Source organism: Hyla sarda, chromosome 3 (genome assembly GCF_029499605.1).
Source record: "Hyla sarda isolate aHylSar1 chromosome 3, aHylSar1.hap1, whole genome shotgun sequence".
Classification (NCBI taxonomy): domain Eukaryota; kingdom Metazoa; phylum Chordata; class Amphibia; order Anura; family Hylidae; genus Hyla; species Hyla sarda.
In genome coordinates this window covers 238219937-238244336 of record NC_079191.1, presented here as the reverse complement: position 1 = coordinate 238244336, position 24400 = coordinate 238219937, and the positions used below count along the sequence as shown (strand labels likewise).

The following is a 24400-nucleotide window of genomic DNA, read 5'->3' as shown; positions in this document are numbered from 1 at the left end:
AGTCGGTGAGTTGCCTAGCAACATCTGGAGGGTACAGTTTGAGACCATTATACAGTGGTCTTTAACTGTAGCCCTCCAGATGTTGCAAAACTACAACTCCCAGCATGCCCAGACAGCTGTTTGGGCATGCTGGAATATGTAGTTTTGCAACAGCTGGAGGGCTACAGTTTGAGACCACTATATAGTGGTCCCTAAACTGTAGCCCTCCAGATCTTGCAAAACTACAACTCCTAGCATTCCCAAAGAACTGTTTGCTGTCTGGGCATGCTGGGAATTGTAGTTTTGCAACAGCTGGAGGACCACATTTTGGAGCAATTTGCAGTGTTCTCTAAAACTGTAGCCCTCCAGATGTTGCAAAACTGCAAATCCCAGCATGTCCCAACAGCAATCAGCTGTCTCGGCATGCTGGGAGTTGTAGTTGCGTACCTCCAGCTATTGCATAACTACTTCTCCCAGCATGCCCGTCGCCGATCAGTACATGCTGGGAGTTGTAGTTTTGCAACAGCTGGAGGCACACTGGTTAGAAAATGCTGAGTTAGGTAACAGAACCTAACTGAATTTTTTCCAACCAGTGTGCCTCCAGCTGTTGCAAAAGTACAACTCCCAGCATGCACGGTCTGTCAGAACATGCTGGGAGTTGTAGTTTTGAAACAGCTTGCGGTTTGCCCCCCCCCCATGTGAACGTACAGGGTACATTCACACAGGGCAGGCTTACAGCAAGTTTCCTGCTTCAAGTTTGGGCTGCGGCAAATTTTTCGCCGCAGCTCAAACTCCTAGCGGGAAACTCACCGTAGCACGTCATTACATTACACTAAACTACACTACACTACACTAACACATAATAAAGGGTAAAACACAACATATACACCCCCTTACACTGTTCCCCCCAATAAAAATGAAAACCGTATTGTATGGCAGTGTTTCCAAAACCGAGCCTCCAGCTGTTGCAAAACAACAACTCCCAGCATTTCCGGACAGCCACTGACTGTCCAGGAATGCTGGGAATTTAGCAACAGCTGGAGGCACCCTGTTTGGGAATACCTGGCTTAGAATAGCCCTATGCGATCCCTAATTTAGTCCTCAAATGCGCATGGAGCTCTCTCACTTCAGAGCCCTGTCATATTTCAAGGAAACAGTTTAGGGCCACATATGGGGTATCTCCGAACTCGCATGAAATTGCACTACAAATATTGGGGGGCTTTTTCTCCTTTTACCCCTTATGAAAAGGAAAAGTTGGGGCTACACCAGCTTGTTAGTGTAAAAAAAAAAAAAAAATTACACTAACATGCTGGTGTTGCCCTATACTTTTTATTTTCACAAGCGTCAAAAGGAAAAAAAGACCCCCAAAATTTGTAACGCAATTTCTCCTGAGTACAGAAATACCCCAGATGTAGGCGTAAAATGCTCTGTGGGCGCACAACAAGGCTCAGGAGTGAGAGCGCACCATGTACATTTGAAGTCTAAATTGGTGATTTGCACAGGGGTGGCTGATTTTACAGTGGTTCTGACATAAACGCAAAAATATAAATACCCACGTGACCCCATTTTGGAAACTACACCCCTCATGTAATGTAATAAGGGGTATAATGAGCATTTATGCCCCACAGGTGTCTGACAGATTTTTGGAACAGTGGTCCGTGAAAATGAAAAATTAAATTTTTCATTCGCACAGCCCACGGTTCCAAAGATCTGTCAAATGCCAGTGGGGTGTAAATACTCACTGCACCCCTTATTAAATTCTGTGAGGGGTGTAGTTTCCAAATAGGGTCACATGTGGGGGGGGGGTCCACTGTTCTGGCACCACGGGGGGCTTTGTAAACGCACATGGCCCCTGACTTCCATTCCAAACAATTTTTTTCCCAAAAGCTCAATGGCGCTCCTTCTCTTATGAGCATTGTAGTGCGCCAGCAGAGCACTTGATGTCCACACATGGGGTATTTCCATACTCAGAAGAGATGGGGTTACAAATTTTGGGGGGTCTTTTCTGCTATTAACCCTTGCAAAAATGTGACATTTGGGGGGAAGCGCACATTTTAGTGAAAACATTTTATTTTTTTTACATATGCAAAAGTCGTGAAACCCCTGTGGGGTATTAAGGCTCACTTTATTCCTTGTTACGTTCCTCAAGGGGTCTAGTTTCCAAAATGGTATGGCATGTGTTTTTTTTTTTTGCTGTTCTGGCACCATAGGGGCTTCCTAAAGGCAACATGCCCCCCAAAAACCATTTCAGAAAAACGTACTCTCCAAAATCCCCTTGTCGCTCCTTCGCTCCTCCGCTACTGCGCCCGCCGAACAATTTACATAGACATACGAGGTATGTGCTTACTCGAGAGAAATTGGGCTACAAACATAAGAATACATTTTCTCCTTTTACCCCTTGTAAAAATTCAAAAATTGGGTCTACAAGAACATGCAAGTGTAAAAAATGAAGATTGTGAATTTTCTCCTTCACTTTGCTGCTATTCCTGTGAAATACCTAAAGGGTTAAAATGCTGACTGAATGTCATTTTGAATATTTTGGGGGGTGCAGTTTTTATAATGGGGTCATTTGTGGGGTATTTCTAATATGAAGACCCTTCAAATCCACTTCAAACCTGAACTGGTCCATGAAAAATTGTGAGTTTGAAAATTTTGTGAAAAATTGGAAAATTGCTGCTGAACTTTGAAGCCCTCTGGTGTCTTCCAAAAGTAAAAAATTTTATGATGCAAACATAAAGTAGACATATTGTATATGTGAATCCAAAACATTTTTTATTTGGAATATCCATTTTCCTTACAAGCAGAGAGCTTCAAAGTTAGAAAAATGCTAAATTTTCTAATTTTTCATCAAATTTTGGGATTTTTCACCAAGAAATGATGCAAGTTACCACAAAATTTTACCACTATGTTAAAGTAGAATATGTCACGAAAAAATAATCTCGGAATCAGAATGATAACTAAAAGCATTCCAGAGTTATTAATGTTTAAAGTGACAGTGGTCAGATGTTCAAAAAATGGCCGGGTCCTACAGTGAAAATTGTCTGGGCCCTTAAAGGGTTAGTAGATCTGTAAACAATGAGCGTTCTGGTCCTGACAGATGCTCTGTAAATTCTGCTCTGGAAAATTTAAAGCTGAAATCTGATTGGTTGCTATGAATATCTTTTGTGCACAATGACATGTTTTATTCTAAATTGCCATTCAGAGCTACAATAAAAATAAAACAGACAGTTAATGACCTAATAGCTCCATCTTTGTATGAACTGCATTATAATAATAGCAGGAAAGTAGTCATAGTTTGGTTTGGGCACAAACAAGTGGAGCATCTCTGAAGTTATTCAACCTTGTTTCACATTGATTTCAAAGGTGAAAAATAGCAACATTCCACTGTTTAATATCTTTAAAATACAACAAAAACTAAACCTTTTGAAAAGGCTCTAAAATATACCAAGAAATAAATTCTATTCTTAAGTTTGAAATTGTCCTCTATCTAGCACTAAATAAGCACAAAACATTGGGACATTAGGAAGAGTAAAGAGCAAATTACCAAGGCTTACTTAAAAATATACATGTTTTTACCCAGGTTTGTTTTTCTCCACTATGCAATAGTTTGAATATAAATGCAGCCTCTTATGTGTTACTCATCCGTGCTGCAGTAAAGTATCTGATTCATGCTTTCAATAACCAGGAGAGATCTGCTTTACAGCTCACGTGTACGCTTCAAAAGGAAGCACGATGCCACAGCAACCAAATAGTGAAGAGGAAATTGATGAAAACAACTCTACCTGCTGAAAAAGGTTCTGAAACATGTGTACAGTGTGGGGCATGCTTTTATTGAAAAACACACCATTTTAACCACTTTTTCATGTCCTGAAACTGGAACAGTTGTTTGTGCATTTCATGCTAAGGGGACTATGATGACAGGATCTGAATCTCCTGCTTTGAAGTATTTCATGGTGCACATTAACTGAAACTCTATGTCATAACGTTTTCAGTATAGAAATATAAAGAGTAATACCTGCTCAGGTTTGTTCCAAGTTGATAAAAATTATGCAAAACAATGTCATAAAAACTAAAAATTAGAACAATGAAGCAAAGAGGCTAAGGCCATATTCACTTTACCTCCAAAGTATATTTCCATACAGTTGAAAACAATACTGTTCTTGGTGCACATTTATTTAATAAAAAAAAAAAAGAAAAACAACTGCATTCCATATAAAAGCCAATTTCTATTCATTTTACTTCAGTTGTTCAAATGTTTTTAACCCCTTTACTCCTTAGCATGTGTCCCCTTATTTGGTAACAACACTGGAATGCTTTTACTTATGAAAGCAATTCTAAGATAGTTTTTTTTGTGACATATTGATTGAAATTGCTTTTATTGTGAAAAAATGCTAAATTTTGCGGAACAACATTAAAAATAAGCATTTTTCTAGATTTTACATTTTCTGCTTGTTCGACAAAGTCATGCCACACAAAATGAATGACTAATTAACATATACGCCATAAAACTGAAAGAAGTAAAGAGATTACAAGTCTTACAGTGGAGTGAGGGGGGGCGGAGCTGATGCCTGTACTCCCCCCTTCCCTCCGCAATCTCTGTCACCATTATGAAATAAATTCTGCTTTGAAAAACATCCTGTGGTGATGTGGTGAGTGCAACTCTTTACTTCTTTCAGTTTTATATTATACTATATTATATATATATTATATTATACTTCTGGACAGTTAGCACCTCCACGCACCCGTTTATCATTGGTCCGCACCCGAATACAGGACCCTGGACTTTACATGTTATATCATTTTTTTCAGCTCTTTATTGCTGGTTGGCTTGTGTCTCTATACAGGTTATCACATATACACTATGTCTACCTTATGTTCCCATCATTTGATAAACATTCTTTTACTTTTGTAAAATGTTAGAAGTTTTATAAGTTTAGCAGCAATTTTCTAGATTTACAAGAAAACGTCAAAATCTGATTTTTCAGGGACCAATGCAGTTCTGAAGTGGAATTGAGGGGCCTGTATGTTAGATGCCCCCATAAATCACCCCGTTTTAAAAAACTGCACCCCTTAACGACGCAGGACATCACATCGCGTCGGTCCCGGCGCTCATCAACGGCCGGGACCTGCGGCTAATACCACACATTGCCGATCGCGGCAATGTGCGGTATTAACTCTTTAGAAGCTGCGGTCAAAGCTGACCGCCGCTTCTAAAGCGAAAGTATCCCGGCTAGTCAGTCGGGCTGTTCGGGACCGCCGCGGTGAAATCGTGGGGTCCCGAACAACTTACAGGACAACGGGAGGGCCCTTACCTCCCTCCTCGGTGTCCGATCGACAAATGACTGCTCCGTGCCTGAGATCCAGGCAGGAGCAGTCAAGCGTCGATAATGCTGATCACAGGCGTGTTAATACACGCCAGTGATCAGCATAGGAGATCAGTGTGTGCAGTGTTATAGGTCCCTATGGGACCTATAACACTGCAAAAAAAAATTTAAAAAAGGGTTAATAAAGGTCATTTAACCCCTTCCCTAATAAAAGTTTGAATCACCCCCTTTTCCAATAAAAAAAAGAAAACAGTGTAAATAAAAATAAACATATGTGGTATCGCCGCGTGCGTAAATGTCCGAACTATAAAAATATATTGTTAATTAAACCGCACGGTCAATGGCGTACACGTAAAAAAATTCCGAAGTCCAAAAAAGCGTATTTTGGTCACTTTTTATACCATTAAAGAATGAATAAAAAGTGATCAAAAAGTTCGATCAAAACAAAAATCGTACCGATAAAAACTTCAGATCACAGCGCAAAAAATGAGCCCTCATACCGCCCTGTACGTGGAAAAATAAAAAAGTTAAAGGGGTCAGAAGATAACATTTTTAAAACGTATAAATTTTCCTGCATGTAGTTATGATTTTTTCCAGAAGTACGACAAAATCAAACCTATATAAGTAGGGTATCATTTTAACCGTATGGACCTAGAGAATAAAGATAAGGTGTCATTTTTACCGAAATATGCACTGCGTAGAGACGGAAGCCCCCAAAATTTACAAAATGGCGTTTTTTCTTCGATTTGTTGTCGCACAATGATTTTTTTTTCCGTTTCGCCGTGAATTTTTGGGTAAAATGACTGATGTCACTGGAAAGTAGATTTAGTGACGCAAAAAATAAGCCATAATATAGATTTTTAGGTGGAAAATTGAAAGGGTTATGATTTTTAAAAGGTAAGGAAGAAAAAACGAAAGTGCAAAAACGGAAAAACCCTGAGTCCTTAAGGGGTTAAAGCAGTCAGAATGACTTTAAAGAAGTTAATTAACCCTTTAGGCGTTTCACAGAAATGAAAGAAAAATGGAGGCAGAATGTTATAATTACATTTTTTTCCTGATTTTCCATTTCAATTTAATCAGTAGGTGTTGACAGAAAAATTAAACTCAAGATGTATTCCATGAATTCTGAGTGCGGTGCGGGGGGGGGGGGGGGGAGTTGTGGAGGTGATAGGACTAAGGACAGGCAGGGAGAGAAAAGTGGGTGGCGGCGGTGGTCTCTGGCACCGCAAAAGCCACTGCATTTCATTGATTTAAAGCTCCCGCTTTAAATCAATGATCTGCAGCGGTGTCGTTGGGGGGGGATAAATTGCCGTTAACTTATACTGGAATATCAGTATAAGTTATCGGCCCTAACCTCCACAGAGTATCGGCCCTAAAAAAACGTTATCGGTCGATCCCTACTTCTTACCCAGACAGCCCGCGGAGTGCTAATGGCCTTTTTGAATCTCCCTTATATACAGTATAGTAATATAGATGATATATATATATATATATATATATATATATATATATATATATATATATATATATAGTATGCTGAACCACTTAGCGACCACAGGCATACAGGTACGCCTTCGCTCCCTGGTACTTAAGGAACAAGGGCATACCTGTACGCCCATGGGAATTTCGGTCCACGACGCGCGCCGGGCGGGGACCAGCGTGACTGCTGATATCGATGCGCAGGCACCCCACGCAAATGCCCATGGGGGGTCATCAGATCCCCCCCCCCATATCGGTGATCGCCGCAAATCGCTGGTGAATTCACACCGGTGATTTGCGCCGATCCCGGGTCATACGGGTCTATGGTGACCTGGTAAACCGAAAAAAAAGGGGGATTGGGGTTGTCCAAGACAGCAGCAGAGGACGGCGATGCGGCTCCCTGGATCCTACGGAAGCCGGTGAGTTGCCTAGCAACATATGGAGGGCTACAGTCTGAGACCACTATACAGTGGTCTATAAACTTTAGCCATCCAGATGTTGCAAAACTACAACTCCCAGCATGCCCAGACAGCTGTTTGCTGGGCTTTGTAGTTTTGCAACAGCTGGAGGGCTACAGTTTGGAGATCACTGTGCAGTGGTCTCTAAACTGTGGCCCCCTAGATCTTGCAAAAATACAGCTCCTAGTTGTAGTTTTGCAAAAGCTTGAGGCGCACTGGTTGGTAAAATACTGAGTTAGGTAACAGAACCTTACTGAAGGTTTTCCAACCAGTGTGCCTCCAGCTGTTGCAAAAGTACAACTACCAGCATGCACAGTCTGTCAGTACATGCTGGGAGTTGTTGGTTTTGAAACAGCTGGAGGTTTACCGCCCCATGTGAATGTACAGGGTTCATTCACAAGGGCGGGTTTACAGTAAGTTTCCTGCTTCAAGTTTGAGCTGCGCCAAATTTTTCACCGCAGCCCAAACTCCTAGCGGGAAACTGACCGTGACCCGCCAGTGCGGATGTACCTTAAAGACACTACACTAAACACATAATAAAGGGTAAAACACTAAAAATACACCCCCTTACACTGTCCCCCCAATAAAAATGAAAAACGTATTGTATGGAAGTGTATCCAAAACTGAGCCTCTAGCTGTTGCAAAGCAACAACTCCTAGCATTTCTGGACAGCCACTGACTGCCCAGGCATGCTAGGAGTTTAGCAACAGCTGGAGGTACCCTGTTTGGGAATCACTGGTGTAGAATACCCCTATGTCCACCCCTATGCAATCCCTAATTTAGCCCTCAAATGCGCATGACCCTCTCTCACTTCGGAGCCCTGTCGTATTTCAAGGAAACAGTTTAGGGCCACATATGGGGTATTTCCGTACTGGGGAGAAATTGCACTACAAATTTTGGCGGGCTTTTTCTCCTTTTACACCTTATAAAAAGGAAAGGTTGGGGTCTACACCAGCCTGTTAGTGTAAAAAAATAAACATTTTTACACTAACATGCTGGTGTTGTCCCATACTTTTTATTTTCACAAACGGTAAAAGGAAAAAAAAGACCCCAAAAATTGGAGTACGGAAATACCCCATATGTGGGCATAAAATGTTCTGCGGACGCACAACAAGGCTCAGGAATGAGAGCACACTATGTATATTTGAGGACTAAGTTGGTGATTAGCACAGGGGTGGCTGATTTTACAGCGGTTCTGACAAATGCAAAAAAATAAATACCCACATGTGATCCCATTTTGGAAACTACACCCCTCACGGAATGAAACAAGGGGTATAGTGAGCCTTAACACCCCACAGGTGTTTGACGAATTTTTGTTAAAAATGGATGGGAACATTTAAAAAAAAAAATTTTCACTGAAATGCTGGTGTTACCCTAAATTTTTCATTTTCACAAGGGAAAATAAGAAAAAAAATTGTAACCCCATTTCTTCTGAGTAAGAACATACCCCATATGTGGATGTAAAGTGCTCTGTGGGCGAACTACAATGCTAAGAAGAGAGAGAGCGCCATTGGGCTTTTGATGAGAAAATTTGTCCGGAATTAAAGGCCACGTGTGTTTACAAATGTTATGGCTCCCTGTACCCCTTGTTACGTTGTCTGGCACAATAGGGGCTTCCTAAATGCGACATGCCCCCCCAAAAACGATTTCAGCAAAATCTGCTTTCCAAAAGCCAAATGTGACTCCTTCTCTTCTGAGCATTGTAGTTCGCCCGCAGAGCATTTTATTTCCTAACATGTGGTATTTCCATACTCAGAAGAGATGGGGTAACAAATTTTGGGGGGCATTTTCTCCCATTACCCTTTGTAAAAATGGTAAATGTGGGGGAAAAAACTGCACGTTAGTGAAAAAATTTTTTTCTTTCATTTAAACATCCGACTAATGAAAAGTCGTCAAACACCTGTGGGGTGTTAAGGCTCACTGGACCCCTTGTTACATGCCTTGATGGGTGTAGTTTCCAAAATGGTATGCCATGTGGGGGGTTCTCTGCTGTTCTGGCACCTTAGGGGCTTTCTAAATGCGACATGCCCCCCAAAAACCATTTAGCTCCTTTCCTTCTGAGCCCTCTACTGCGCCGGCCGAACACTTGACATACAGATATGAGGTATTTCCTTTATCAAGATAAATTGGGCTACACATTTTTAGAGGATTTTCTCCTTTTACCCCTTGAAAAATTTAAAAACTGGGTCTACAAGAACATGCGAATGTAAAAAATTAAGATTTCAAATTTTTTCCTTCACTTTGCTGCTATTCCTGTGAAACACCTAAAGAGTTAACACACTTACTGAATGTCATTTTGAATACTTTGAGGGGTGCAGTTTTTATAATGGGGTAATTTATCGGGTATTTCTAAAAAGAAAGCCCTTCAAATCTACTTCAAACCAGAACTGATCCATGAAAAATTCCGATTTTGAAAATTTTGAGAAACATTGGAAAATTGCTGCTGAACTTTGAAGCCCTCTGATGTCTTCCGAAAGTAAAAACATGTCAACTTTATGATGCAAACATAAAGAAGACATATTGTATTTGTGAATCAAAATATAATTTATTTGAAATGTCTATTGTCTTTACAAGCAGACAGCTTCAAAGTCAGAAAAATGCAAAATTTCAGTGGTCAGCAAAAAACGCTCTGGTCCTTACCCCTTAAGGACCCAGACGATTTTCAGTGTAGGACCCGGCCATTTTTTGCACATCTGACCACTGTCACTTTAAGCATTAATAACTCTGGGATGCTTTTACCTTTCATTCGGATTCCGAGATTGTTTTTTCTTGACATATTCTACTTTATGTTAGTGGTAACATTTCATCGATACTTGCATCATTTCTTGGTGAAAAATTCCCAAATTAGATGAAAAAATTGAAAATTTGCATTTTTTTTTTTTTTTTTTAACTTTGAAGCTCTCTGCTTATAAGGAAAATGGATATTCCAAATAAATTGTATATTGATCCACATATACAATATGTCTACTTTATGTTTGCATCATAAAACTGACATGTTTTTACTTTTGGAAGACATCAGAGGGCTTCAAAGTATAGCAGCAATTTTCCAATTTTTCACATTTTCAAAATCTAAATTTTTCAGGGACCAGTTCAGTTTTGAAGTGGATTTGAAGGGCCTTCATATTAGAAATACCCTATAAATGACCCCATGATAAAAACTGCACCCCTCAAAGTATTCAAAATGACATTCTGTAGGTGTGTTAACCCTTTAGGTGTTTCACAGGAATAGCAGCAAATTGAAGGAGAAAATTCAAAATAATTTTTTACACTGGCATGTTCTTGTAGACCCAATTTTTTTATTTTTACAAGGGATAAAAGGAGAGAAATCTTGTGTAACCCAATTTCTCTCGAGTAAGGAAATATCTCATATGTGTATGTCAAGTGTTCGGCGGCTGCACTAGAGGGCTTAGAAGGGAAGGCGCGACAGTGGGATTTTGTAGAGTGAATTTTTTTGAAATGGTTTTTGGGGGGCATGTCACATTTAAGAAGCCCCTATGGTGCTAGAACAGCAAAAAAAAAAAAACACATGGCATACTATTTTGGAAACTACACCCCTCAAGGAACGTAACAAGGGGTACAGTGAGCCTTAACACACCACAGGTGTTTGACGACTTTTCGTTAAATTTGGATGTGTTAATTATTTTTTTTAAACTAAAATGCTGGTTTTCCCCCAAATAATTTTTTTTTTACAAGGGGTAATAGGAGAAAATGCCCCCCAAAATTTGTCACCCCCATCTCTTCTGAGTATGGAAATACCCCATGTGGGGGCGTCAAGGGCTCTGCTGGCGCACTACAATGCTCAGAAGGGGAGTCACATTTGGCTTTTGGAAAGCAAATTTTGCTGGAACTGTTTTTGGGGGGCATGTCACATTTAGGAAGCCCCTATGCTGCCAGAACACCAAATAAAAAAAACACATGGCATACTATTTTGGATACTACACCCCTCAAGGAACGTAACAAGGGATACAGTGAGCCTTAAAGGGGTATTCCAGGCAAAACCTTTTTATATATATCAAATGGCTCCGGAAAGTTAAACAGATTTGTAAATTACTTCTATTAAAAAAATCTTAATCCTTCCAATAGTTATTAGCTTCTGAAGTTTTCTGTCTAACTGCTCAGTGATGATGTCATGTCCCGGGAGCTGTGCCTGATGGGAGAATATCCCCATAGGAACTGCACAGCTCCCGGGACGCGAGTCATCAGAGAGCAGTTAGACAGAAAACAAATACTCAACTTCAGAAGCTAATAACTATTGGAAGGATTAAGATTTTTTAATAAAAGTAATTTACAAATCTGTTTAACTTTCCAGAGCCAGTTGATATATAAAAAAAAAGTTTTGGCCTGGAATACCCCTTTAACACCTCACAGGTGTTTGACGACTTTTTGTTAAAGTTGGCTGTGTAAATGATTTTTTTTTTTATTTCACTAAAATGCAGTTTTTTCACCAAATTTTACATTTTTACAAGGGGTAATAGGAGAAAATTACCACCAAAATTTGTAACCCAATTTCTTCTGAGTAAGAAAATACCCCATGTGTGGACGTCAAGTGCTCTGCTGGCGCACTACAATGCTCAGAAGAGGAGCGCCATTGAGCTATTGGAGACAGAATTTGGTTGGAATAGAAGTCAGGGGCCATGTGCGTTTACAAAGCCCCCCGTGGTGTCAGAACAGTGGAACCCCCCACCCCCCACCCCCCACATGTGACCCCATTTTGCACACCCCTCACAGAATTTAATAAGGGGTGCCGTGAGTATTTACACCCCACTGGCGTTTGACAGATCTTTGGAACAGTGGGCTGTGCAAATGAAAAATTACATTTTTCATTTTCACGGACCACTGTTCCAAAAATCTGTCAGACACCTGTGGGGCGTAAATACTCACTGAACCCCTTATTACATTATGTGAGGCGTGTAGTTTCAAAATGGGGGTCACATGTGTGTCCATTGTTCTGGCACTATGGGGGGATTTGTAAACACACGTGGCCTTCAATTCCGGACAAATTTTCTCTTCAAAAGCCCAATGGGGCTCCCTCTCTTCTGAGCAGGGCTGTGGAGTCGGTAGATAAATGTTCCGACTCCAACTCCGACTCCAGAGTTTTCTGTGCTTCCAACTCCGACCCCGACTCCCCGACCCCGACAGTTTGTGTGCTGATCTGCTGCTGAAGATAGGGCAGTGGGAGGATCCAGGAAGGGGCATTTATTATAAAACATGATTTCCCTAGTAGAATCCCATAGTCAAGTTTAAAGGGGTACTCCGCCCCTAGACATCTTATCCCCAAAGGATAGGGGATAAGATATCAGGTCGCCGGGGACCCGCTGCTGGGGACCCCCGGGATCGCCGCTGCGGCACCGCGCTTTCATTACTACACAGAGAGAGTTCGCTCTGTGCGTAATGATGGACGATACAGGGGACGGAGCGTGACGTCATGGCTCCACCCCTCATGACATCACGGCCCACCCCCTTAATGCAAGTCTATGGCAGGGGGCGTGACGACCCCCACGCCCCTTCCCATAGACTTGTATTGAGGGGGCGGGCCGTGACATCATGAGGGGCGGAGCCGTGATGTAACGATGCTCTGGCCCCTGTATCGCCCGTCAATACGCACAGAGTGAACGCGCTCTGTGCAGTAATGAGCGTGCGGTGCCGCAGCGGCGATCCCTGGGATCCCTAGCAGCGGGACCCCGGCGATCTGACATCTTATCCCCTTTCCAAAGGATAGGGGATAAGATGTCAGATCACCAGGGTCCCGCTGCTGGGGACCCCCGGGATCGCCACTGCGGCACCGCGCTCTCATTACTGCACAGAGCGAGTTCGCTCTGTGCATAATGACGGACGATACAGGGGCCGGAGCATCGCTACATCACGGCTCCGCCCCTCGTGATGTCTAGGGGCGGAGTACCCCTTTAAGCTAACAATCGAGTTTACAAGTTTTAATAGCCTTAGCTGAATGGCAGCGGTTTTTCCAATGGTTTACAGCTTCAGTCTTGAACTATTGACCCTCCATTCCCTTCACTTATGCAAGTGTCTCTAGTCCTGCAAAAAACATATTTCCTTAATCCCTTATCAGTGAGAGGCTAGGTTACCCATGGGTTCCCTGTAACAGCAGGACACAACACTATGGAAAGTATAAGTATTGCCACTCCTAATTGTGCGTTGTGTGCCAAATAGTAAAGCACATGAAAAGCGTGCTTCTTCACAGTCACTTAACGTGTTTGTTTTGCGGTTACATGAGGCACTGCATGCATTGATCTTTATTCTTACAGTAGAGAATTCATTAATTATAACTTTTTGTGAATTGGGACATTTAAACTTGCTTTTTTTTTTTTCATTCCAATCTAAATTTAGTAGGAGTCGGAGTCTGTGCATTGTTTGCCGACTCCGACTCCAGGTACCCAAAATTTCCTCCGACTCCACAGCCCTGCTTCTGAGCACTTTAAATCCACATATGGGGTATGTTCTCACTCAGAAGAAATGGCGTTACAAATTCTGGGGGGCTTTTTTCCTATTTTCCCTAGTGAAAATGAAAAATTTAGGGTAACACCAGCATTTTAGTGAAATTATTATTATTATTATTATTATTATTATTATTATTTTCATTTTTCCATCCAACTTTGAAGAATTTTCATTAAACACCTGTGGAGTGTTAAGACTCCCTATACCCCTTGTTTCGTTCCGTGAGGGGTGTAGTTTCTAAAATGGCGTCACATGTGGGTATTTATTTTTTTGCGATTATGTCAGAACCGCTGTAAAATCAGCCACCCCTGTGCAAATCACCAATTTAGGCCTCAAATGTACATAGTGCGCTCTCACTGCTGAGCCTTGTGCGTCCGCAGAGCATTTTCCGCCCACATATGGGGTATTTCCGTACTCAGGAGGAATTGCGTTACAAATTTTGGGGGGCTTTTTCTTCCTTTTAACGCTTGTGAAAATAAAAAGTATGGGGCAACACCATCATGTTAGTGTACAATTTTTATTTTTTTACACTAAGAGGCTGGTGTAGCCCCCAACTTTTCATTTTCATAAGGGGTAAAAGGAGAAAAAGCCCCCTTAAGTTTGTAGTGCAATTTCTCCGAGTACGGAAATACCCCATATGTGGCCCTAAACTGTTTCCTTGAAATACGACAGGGCTCCGAAGTGAGAGAGGGTCATGCGCATTTGAGGGCTAAATTAGGGATTGCATAGGGGTGGACATAGGGGTATTCTACGCCACTGATTTCCAAACAGGGTGCCTCCAGCTGTTGCTAAACTACCAGCATGCCTGGACAGTCAGTGGCTGTCCGTAAATGCTGGGAGTTGTTGTTTTGCAACAGCTGGAGGCTCCGTTTTGCAAACACTGCCATACAACAATACGTTTTTCATTTTAATTGGGGGGGGGGCAGTGTAAGGGGTTGTATATGTAGTGTTTTACCCTTTATTATGTGTAGTGTTAGTGTAGTGTAGTGTTTTTAGGGTATATTCGCACTGGCGGGTTACGGTGAGTTTCCCGCTAGGAGTTTGCCGCAGCTCAAACTTCAAGCAGGAAACTTACTGTAAACTCGCCAGTGTGAATGTACCCTGTACATTCACATGGAAGGTGGGCAAACCTCCAGCTATTTCAAAACTACAACTCCCAGCATGTACTGACAGACCGTGCATGCTGTGAGTTGTACTTTTTCAACAGCTGGAGGCACACTGGTTGGAAAACCTTCAGTTAGGTTCTGTTACCTAACTCAGTATTTTCCAACCAGTGTGCCTCCAGCTGTTGCAAAACTACAACCCCCAGCATGTACTGATCGCCGAAGGGCATGCTGGGAGGTGTAGTTATGCAACAGCTGGCGGTACGCAACTACAACTCCCAACATGCCGAGACAGATGTTTCCGTTTGGGCATGGCTGGGATTTGCAGTTTTGCAACATCTGGAGGGCTACATTTTGGAGACCACTGCACAGTGATCTTCAAACTGTGGCCCTCCAGATGTTGCTAAACTACAAATCCCAGCATGCCCAGACAGAAAACTGGTGTGTGGGCATGCTAGATGTTGCAGTTTTGCAAGATCTAGAGGGCTACAGTTTGGAGATCACTGTGCAGTGGTCTCTAGACTATAGACCTCTAGCTGTTGCAAAACTACAAATCCCAGCATGCCCAAACAGCTGTCTGGGCATGCTGGGAGTTGTAGTTTTGCAACATCTGGAGGGATACAATTTAGAGACCGCAGCCAAATCAACGCCGGCAGCCTCCGCAGATGGGTAAGTGACCTTCGGCGCCGGTCCCTGTCGGTTTCCATGTTCTGCCCCGCCTATTGTGGGGGGGGGCAGAACGCTGAAATCGAAAGTTAATCCCCCCGCCCCCGATCTGCTATTGGCCATCGCGTCTATACGACTAATAGCAGGGATAGGAGGGCTGGCACCCCTGCCACCTCACTCCTATCCCTTCAGGGGGATCGTGGGTGTCTTGGACAACCCCAATCCCCCTTATTTTCCAGGTCACCGGGTCGCCATAGACCCGTATGACCCGGAATTGCACAAATCGCCGGTGTGAATTCACCGTCGATTTGCCGCGGTCTGGTGACACCTCCCCCCCCCCCCGCTGGGCATTTGCGCGGGGTGCCTGCTGATCGATATCAGCATTCATCCTGGTCCGGTCTCCGCCCGGTGGGGACCGAAATTCCCACGGGTGTACAGGTACGTCATGGGTCCTTAAGTACCAGGGTGTCAGGACGTACCCATACGCCCTGGATCCTGAACAGGTTGCAGCCAAAATGGGCCTGGTCCTTAAGGGTTTAAAATTACCCTGTTCTGACCCCCAGAACTTTTTTATTTTTCTATATACAGGCATGTATGAGGGCTTATTTCTTGCACAGTCATCTGTAGTTTTTATTTTTCTGATCATTTTTTAAAATTCATTTTTATGGTCTATGAAGTGACCAAAAATATGCAATTCTTGACTTTTGAATTTTTTTTTTTTACATCTACGCCATTCACCATGCAGTTTACATAATGTAATATTTTACTTGTTCGGAAATATCTCGAACATAAATGTATGTCCTGGTGCGGAGGTACTTCGGGCACCAGGACTTACATTTACGGCCTGTGCATGACCGCGAGCATCATAGGGGTGCTTGCAGCATACACAGCAATCGCGCTGATGTTCGCCTTTAACGCCTCAGATGCCGTGATCAATGCAGATCACGGCATCTGCGGCAGTGCGGCACTTGAAATTGCTGATCTGATCGCCTGAGGCGCTGCCGCAGGGATCAGATTGGCTAAGATGGCTGACTGAGGTTGCCTCACCTGCCTCCACTGCCTTCCCCGGGTCTTCTGCACTGATCTGCCTTCCAGCAGACCAGAGCAGAAGTTTGCGATAATACTGATCTGTGCTATGCATATGCATAGCACTGAGCAGTATTGGCAATCTAATGATTGCCATGAATAGTCCTCTATGGGGACATAAGAAGTTAAAAATAAAAGTAAAAAAAAAAAAAAAAACATTTGAAAAATCTTTCCCCCCCAAAATAAAAATCTAAATCACCTCTTTTCCCCATTTTACCCCTAAAAGCATAAAAAATTATTATTATTAAACATATTTGGTATTGCCGCGTGCGTAAATGTCTATAAATCTATGAAAATATAATGTTAATGATACTGTATGGTGAACGGCATAAAAGGCGATCAAAAAATCACATATACAAAAAAGTACTAAAAAAAAAAAAATACAGGTCATGGCGCAAAAAATTAGCCCTCACACAGCCCCATATACCGAAAAATGAAAAAGTTATAGTTGGTCAAAACATACTGATTTTATTTAAAAAGTTTGATATTTTTTTAAAAGTGGTACAATAATAGAAAACAATGTGAGGATGGGTATCATTTTAATCGTATTGACCCACAGAATAAAGAAAACATGTTATTTTCACCATAAAGTGCACAGTGTGAGAATAAAACCCTCCAAAATTAGCACAATTGTGATTTTCATTTAAATTTCCTCACTAAAAAAATAATTTTTTGTGTTCTTTGCACATTTTATGGTAAAATGAGAGGTATCATCACAAAGTACAATTGATCACACAAAAAACAAGCCATCACATGGGTCTGCAGATGGGAATATAAAAGAGTTATGGATTTTAGAAGGCGAGGTGGGAGAAAGAAAAACGCAAAAATAAAATTGCACAGCATCGATCAGTGTAATCTGTGCTCTGCTTCTCTAGTCTGCTAAAGCAAGCTGGAGCAGCAGAGAAAGGATCATATGGCACAGAGGCATGTTGTAGGCTATTTGCTGTGGCCCCTGGCTGACATTTCCAGCCAAGTGCCGCACAGTACAGAGCAGTATAACGTCATAATCCTGCTCTGATGCCGTTCCCCCCCTTCCACGACTTATCCATACATCCTGTGGAGGGTTAAGCACCTATACAAACACATATAAGCTGTGTGTTTACTGTGACTTTACCTGCTGCTTTATGTAATGTTACATGCTTGGCATTCACCCTCCACCCCTAATTCTTGACCTCAGTACTCTTCTTTTATAAATTGTTTTATTGCAAATAGTATTTGTAATTGAAAATTTAAGGAATTATAGCTAAAGATTACCGTATATTAGTGATTATTGGATAAAAATTTACCGTATATACTCGAGTATAAGCCCACCCGAATATAAGCCGAGGCCCCTAATTTCACCCCAAAATCCCAGGAAAAGTTATTGACTCGAGTATAAGCCTAGGGTGGGAAATACATCATCCCCCTGTCATCATCCAGACCCCCATCATTAACACCCTCATCATCATCACCCTGTCATCATCACCGCCTGTCATCATCCCCTTGTCATCATCCCACCCCCCCCCCCCCTTCATCATCCCCTTGTCATCATCCCCACCCCCCTTCATCATCCCCTTCCCCTTGTCATCATCCCACACCCCCCTTCATCATCCCCTTGTCATCATCCCCACCCCCCCTTCATCATGCCCTTGTCACCATCCCCTTGTCATCATCCCCCTGTCATCATCCCCATGTCATCATCCCACACACCCCCCCTTCATCATCCCCTTGCCATAATCCCCCCCCCCTTCATCATCCCCTTGTCATAATCCCACACACCCCCCTTCATCATCCCTTTGCCATCATTCCACACTCCCCCCCCCCCCCCCCTTCATCCTCCCCCTGTCATCATTCCACAATCTGCGGACCTCCAGATGTTTCAAAACTACAACTCCCAGCAAGCCCGGGCAGCCATCGGCTGTCTGGGCTTGCTGGGAGTTGTAGTTTTGAAACCTCTGGAGGTCCGCAGGTTGAAGACCACTGCGGCCTTTGACATCATCCAGCCCCCCCCCCCCCCCTAGCCCCCCCTTTCACCTCCGCTCGGCGCTGGTCCGGTGCTGCAGCCCCCCCCCCCCCCCCCCCCCCATTTCACCTCCGCTCGGCGCTGGTCCGGTGCTGCAGGACTGTCCGGTGGGGAGGTCGTCCGGTGGGATAGTGGTTCCGGGCTGCCATCTTCACCAGGGAGGCCTCTTCTCCGCGCTTCGGGCCCAGAATAGAGGCGTTGCTTTGACGATGACGCAGAGGAACGTTGGTAATGAAGGCAAGGCAACGTGACTATTCCGGGGCCGGGCCCGAAGTGCGGAGAAGAGGCCTCCCCGGTGAAGATGGCAGCCCGGAACCACTATCCCACCGGACGACCTCCCCACCGGACAGTCCTGCAGCACCGGACCAGCGCCGAGCGGAGGTGAGTACAGAACTAAAGGGGGTGAGAGGGGGCTGGATGATGTCGAAGGCCGCAGTGGTCTTCAACCTGCGGACCTCCAGAGGTTTCAAAACTACAACTCCCAGCAAGCCCGGACAGCCGATAGCTGCCCGAGCTTGCTGGGAGTTGTAGTTTTGAAACCTCTGGAGGTCCGCAGGTTGAAGACCACTGAGGGCGGAGAGTTCACTCGAGTATAAGGCGAGGGGGGTGTTTTCAGCACGAAAAATCGTGCTGAAAAACTCGGCTTATACACGAGTATATACGGTAGTTATAATAAATCCAAAGAAGGGGCAAAATAATACCAATATATTTCAAATCGAGTGTGTTGGTAACTAACAAGAAATCCTATATACACACTGGAACACCAATTCTATACATAAGTAATAAACTTTATTGAGAACATCATTAAATAAAAGCAATTAAAAAGGACAGTATAGCCAGACAAAAAGGAGTTGGTAAGGCAGGTAATATATCATTAGTTAGTATAAATGCATAAATGCAAAACATGACATAGTTATTCCTAGCTAAAGAGTAGGGCCACCAGTATAACAAAAATGATAAGTTACACATGACAGTCATGTATAAATTGCACAAAAAACAAACCTAAGTAAGGAGTTTACTGAATAAATGGCCTCCAGCGAGTGGTCAGGAGAAAGGGGAAAAGCAAATAATAGTGTGCAATTGGAGCACAGAATAGCAGCATTACCATGAAGCTTCCCCACTCACAGAGCACAAGCTAGGAGACATAAACAGTGTACCTACCCACACAACACCATAGTTTATACTAACTAATGATATATTACCTGCCTTACCAACTCCTTTTTGTCTGGCTATACTGTCCTTTTTAATTGCTTTTATTTAATGATGTTCTCAATAAAGTTTATTACTTATGTATAGAATTGGTGTTCCAGTGTGTATATAGGATTTCTATATACGGTAGTTGTAGAAGTTTTGGCTAGGACTGTTACTATTCCTTGAGGGATCGCATTGTAGTTCAACATTAAAATTAGCACATCTTATGGTCCAATACGTCAAAACTGCATCTCAAGCCACAACAGGAGGCGCTCCACTAGTTTCACCTCACAACTTCAGAAGCAATTGTTTACAGAAAAGAGGGATACTACCTACTCTCTGGTTGACTGAATTATATAATACAGACTACCATTGCCGACATGTATATTAAAATATAACGTGAAATAAGAGAATAACTAGCTTACCCACAATACCAAAAGCTGACACAGCACGAGATAATCCTGATGATCCTTTCTGTCCCATTTTTGTACGGTTTCCCAAATCAAGGCGGCCGAGAAGTTCCCGTACTTCTTGCTGGGTGTAAACATGCTGAGAAAGAAAATTTTTGAAAAAAATACAAGGTGATGTAATGAAACACAATTACTATATTTAGCAGATAAGAACATCCAGTTGTGGTCATTATAGCTACTATTCATCCGTTATGTCTTCTCTTTTATCCTGTTATGATATGAGAGGTAAACAGAAGATGTACTAGAGACAAAAATAAAACATTACATATACTCTCTGGATTGTTAGTCTGTGTATTGACATAAGAGCAACCATGTTAGCCAAGTCTCAAGCACCAGAGTGAATATTGTAAAACCCTTTGTCTTATTATATGACCAACTGGTGAAGAAAAGGGGATGTCTGTAAACAAGTGAATATTCTCCAGCTCATCCAAAACTTGCAGTGGAATGTTGGTCTATTCAGATATTTAAATATATCATTAATATACTTTTTATTGTAGTATCTACTAGGATTGTTATGCTATATCATATTATAATAGTAATAATGACTAGAATATTGATCTATATAGCTTAGGCATACTAAGTGACTGTGACTTAAAGGGGTACTTGGGTGCTTACACATCTTATCCCCTATCCAAAGGATAGGGGATAAGATGCCTGATCGTGGAGTCGCGCAGCTGGGGACGCCCGGGATCATGCACGTGGCACCTTCGTTTGTAATCAGTCCCCGGAGCGCGCTCGCTCCGGGTCTGATTATGGTCGACCGCAGGGCTGGCGGCGTTTGACGTCACGCTCCGCCCCTCAATGCAAGCATACGGGAGGAGGCGTGATAGCTATCACGCCCCCTCCCGTAAGCTTGCATTGAGGGGTGGAGCGTGACGTCACAGGGCGACGGCCGTGCGGTCGACACATAATCAGACCTGGAGCGAACACGCTCCGGGGACTGATTTCAAACGGGGTGCCCCGTGCATGATCCCGGGCGTCCTCAGCTGCAGGACTCCCGCGATCAGGCATCTTATTCCCTATCCTTTGGATAGGGGATAAGATGTGTAAGCACCCGAGTACCCCTTTAATATGTAGTCTGGATACACGTGTGTGTAGATAACACTTGGCATTTATTGGTATATAGTAAATAGCATTTGTCTATGTCAAGTCATCTATTTGAGATGGCTGAAAAGGTAACCCATGGCTATTATACTGGGTTAGAAAGGCATCCCATATATATTAAGAAGCTACAACAGACACATATCAGATGCAAAAAGTAACAATCAGTGTTAAAAACATGACATACATGTTAAAAGCAGATATAAGGCAACTTTCATGTATGTCATATGTTTTTAACAATAATGATTGTTATTTTTTGCATCTGATATGTGGCTGTTACAGCTTCTTTAGATATAGGTGGTGAAGGTTGAGCGCTGTTTTTGCAGACTGTAAATTGTCCATTACTACATATCCTAAGAGTACATAAGGGCATTTAGACGTGTTCCCTCTTTGATACTGGATACTTGTATCTGTGTAATCGGTGTATTTATGGGTTAGAAAGACAAGATGTTTAATGATTGTACAGGTGATTACAGTGGTCATAATATAGTCACATGACATTCATATCCATATACCAATAATAGTGAATTAATGATTAATTGTCCTATCAATGTGACTAGACCCTGATCTACATACTCAGACCCACCCAGTCATTCATTGGATGATATTATATTTGTTTGTGTTGATGCTTAAGAAACAAGCTAAATAGCATGTGTAGGTAGACACAGGGGGTGCATCACAAGAAGGATCACAACATTTCTCACAGAGGCTCCCAGAGCTATGAAGAGTCAGGGTGAAATATTTCCCAATAGTCCTATCTTCTCTGATGACCGGTTATGAATATAGGCTTTTCCATGAATCCCAGGCAAACCATTTTTTCCTTTTCCAGAAGTGCAACTATGCACACTCTCGGTAAGATACACAGGTTTCTTATTTGATTAAGTTACCTCATTTTTAATGTAGATGCTTGGAGAAGGATAAAAAAAACACAGGGGGCGCTCCCTGATGAGGGTATCTGCTGATGTGTGCCCTTCACCGCACCACAGTGATATACCACCTTGTATAGCCGTGGACTGAATGGTACGGCAATAAGCACGGCCTGGGTCAATGGTGTTAGTTGGCTGCTGCGCTCCTACCGTTATTGGGCCCCGATAATGGGGGGGGGGGCGATGGTAATGGTAGACAGATGAGGCGTAAAAAACGGTTTTGCGGAGGCCGTTCATGCCGAAACGCGTTGTCCCGTTATACAATAAAAACATTTTATTGTCCTGTGCTGCTCCGAGTCCTCGCTTCATGTTCTTGTTGTGCAGCGCCTCTGCAAAACCATTTTTTACGCCTCATCTGTCTACCTTTTAATGTAAATGGGATTATATCATGTAGAAGAGCAGAAATGGCTTCATATAATCTCCATGTTGAGATTGTAAAATTAGGACATAAACTATTAATCCTTTAACTGCAGATAAATGGGGCATATCTTATTCAGATTAATGCATTCATATATTGCTAATAGCTTAGTCTATGGATCTTTCTCTGCTCCACCGCATGATATAAAAATTTCCATGAGGTAACTTCGTTTAAGTCTTCCTATTTATAAGTGTACTACAAATTATATATTTAGTACTGTATCTCAATACCAGAGATAGTTGTGGTTAGAAATGGGTGGAGTAATTATTTATAACTTCATTTTATACATCTAAAGATTAGATGCCCATTTGATATTATTTGATGTGAGGTTCTCCTTTCAGAGTAATACCGATATCTGAACTAACCAACTTCTGTGACTTTGTTTCAGGTTAGTAACAAAACTTATTAATGTATCAGATTTATATCTGACATCGTGGCATTAACCTCTTAAGGACCCAGGACGTACGGGGACGTCCCCGCACCCTGGGCTTTAAGGACCCAGGACGTCCCCGTACGTCCTGGCGTTTTCCGGTCCCTGCCGCACGCCGGGCAGAGATCGGAACTGGATGCCTGCTGAAATCCTTCAGCAGGCATCCTGGGCAAACGCCGAGGGGGGCCATGTAGGCCCCCCATGTCGGCGATCGCTGCAAATCGCAAGGGAAATCGCCCTTGCGATCTGCGGCGATACCGGGCTGATCGGGTCTCTGGGACCCGACCGCCCGGTAATTTCGCATGATCCCGGCTGTCACAGACAGCCAGGACCATGCTAAAGCATAGGAGCGAGGTGGCAAGCCGGCCACCTCCTCCTATTCCCTGCGATCTGTCGGTTAGTTAACTGACCAATCGCAGGGGGGGGGGGGGGGGGGGGGGGGGGGGGCGGTTACTTCCTCCCGTCCTGCCCGGCCCCTTGAAGTCCGGAGAGGACGGGAGGAAGACCGGAGGACGCGGCGGGGGACGGGGGAGTGCTGGGGACCGGCCCCGGTACTTACCTCGTCCCCGAAGACCCGGATCCCGGCGGCGGCGGTGACAGGTGAGTATATCTTAAGCCGCGGTCGGGCCCTTTACAGCAATGCACGTCGCCGTAAAGCGACATGCATTGCTGTATTGGGACCCTGTAAACTACAACTCCCAGCATGCACAGACAGTCCTTGGCGTCTGGGCATGCTGGGAGTTGCAGTTTTGCAACTTCTGGAGGTCCACAGTTTGGAGAGCACTGTGCCCTTCCAGATGTTGCAAAACTACACATCCTCAGCATGCCCTTACTGTCCAGGCATGCTGGGAGTTGTAGTCCTGTAACATCTGGCCCTTCAGATGTTGCAGAACTACAACTCCCAGCATGCCTGGACAGTTTTGGCATACTAGGAGTTGTAGTTTTGCAATATCTGGAAGGGCACAGATTGGGAACCACTGTATTAGTGGTCTGCAAACTGTAGTCCTCCAGATGTTGCAAAACTACAACTCCAAGCATGCTGGGAGTTGTAGTTCGGCAACATCTGGCTCTAAAGATGTTGCCGAACTACTACTCCCAGCATGCCTGAGAATGTTTGGGAGTTGTGGTTTTGCAACAGCTGGAGGCACACTGGTTGGGAAACATTGTCTGTTTCCTAACTCAGTGTTTCCCAACCCGTGTGCCTCCAGCTGTTGCAAAACTATAACTACCAGCATGCACTGAGACTGTGCATGCTGGGAGTTGTAGTTTTGCAACAGCTGGAGGTCCCCCCCTGTGAATGTACAGGGTACATTC

General features: G+C 43.3%; 1 protein-coding gene across 7 annotated transcripts in view; it reads right to left on the bottom strand.

Annotated features, from left to right (window-relative positions):
- FIG4 (FIG4 phosphoinositide 5-phosphatase) overlaps positions 1 to 24400 on the bottom strand; it is a 653436-nt gene that overhangs the window by 493292 nt on the left and 135744 nt on the right. For all 7 annotated transcript variants that reach the window (XR_008891311.1, XR_008891312.1, XM_056566306.1 and 4 more), the window contains exon 4: positions 20167 to 20290. Coding sequence is in view for 5 of the 7 variants with exons in the window: in XM_056566306.1 (XP_056422281.1) it covers positions 20167 to 20290 (124 nt within the window). In the remaining 2 variants the exon portion in view is untranslated. The remainder of the gene's footprint in view (positions 1 to 20166; positions 20291 to 24400) is intronic.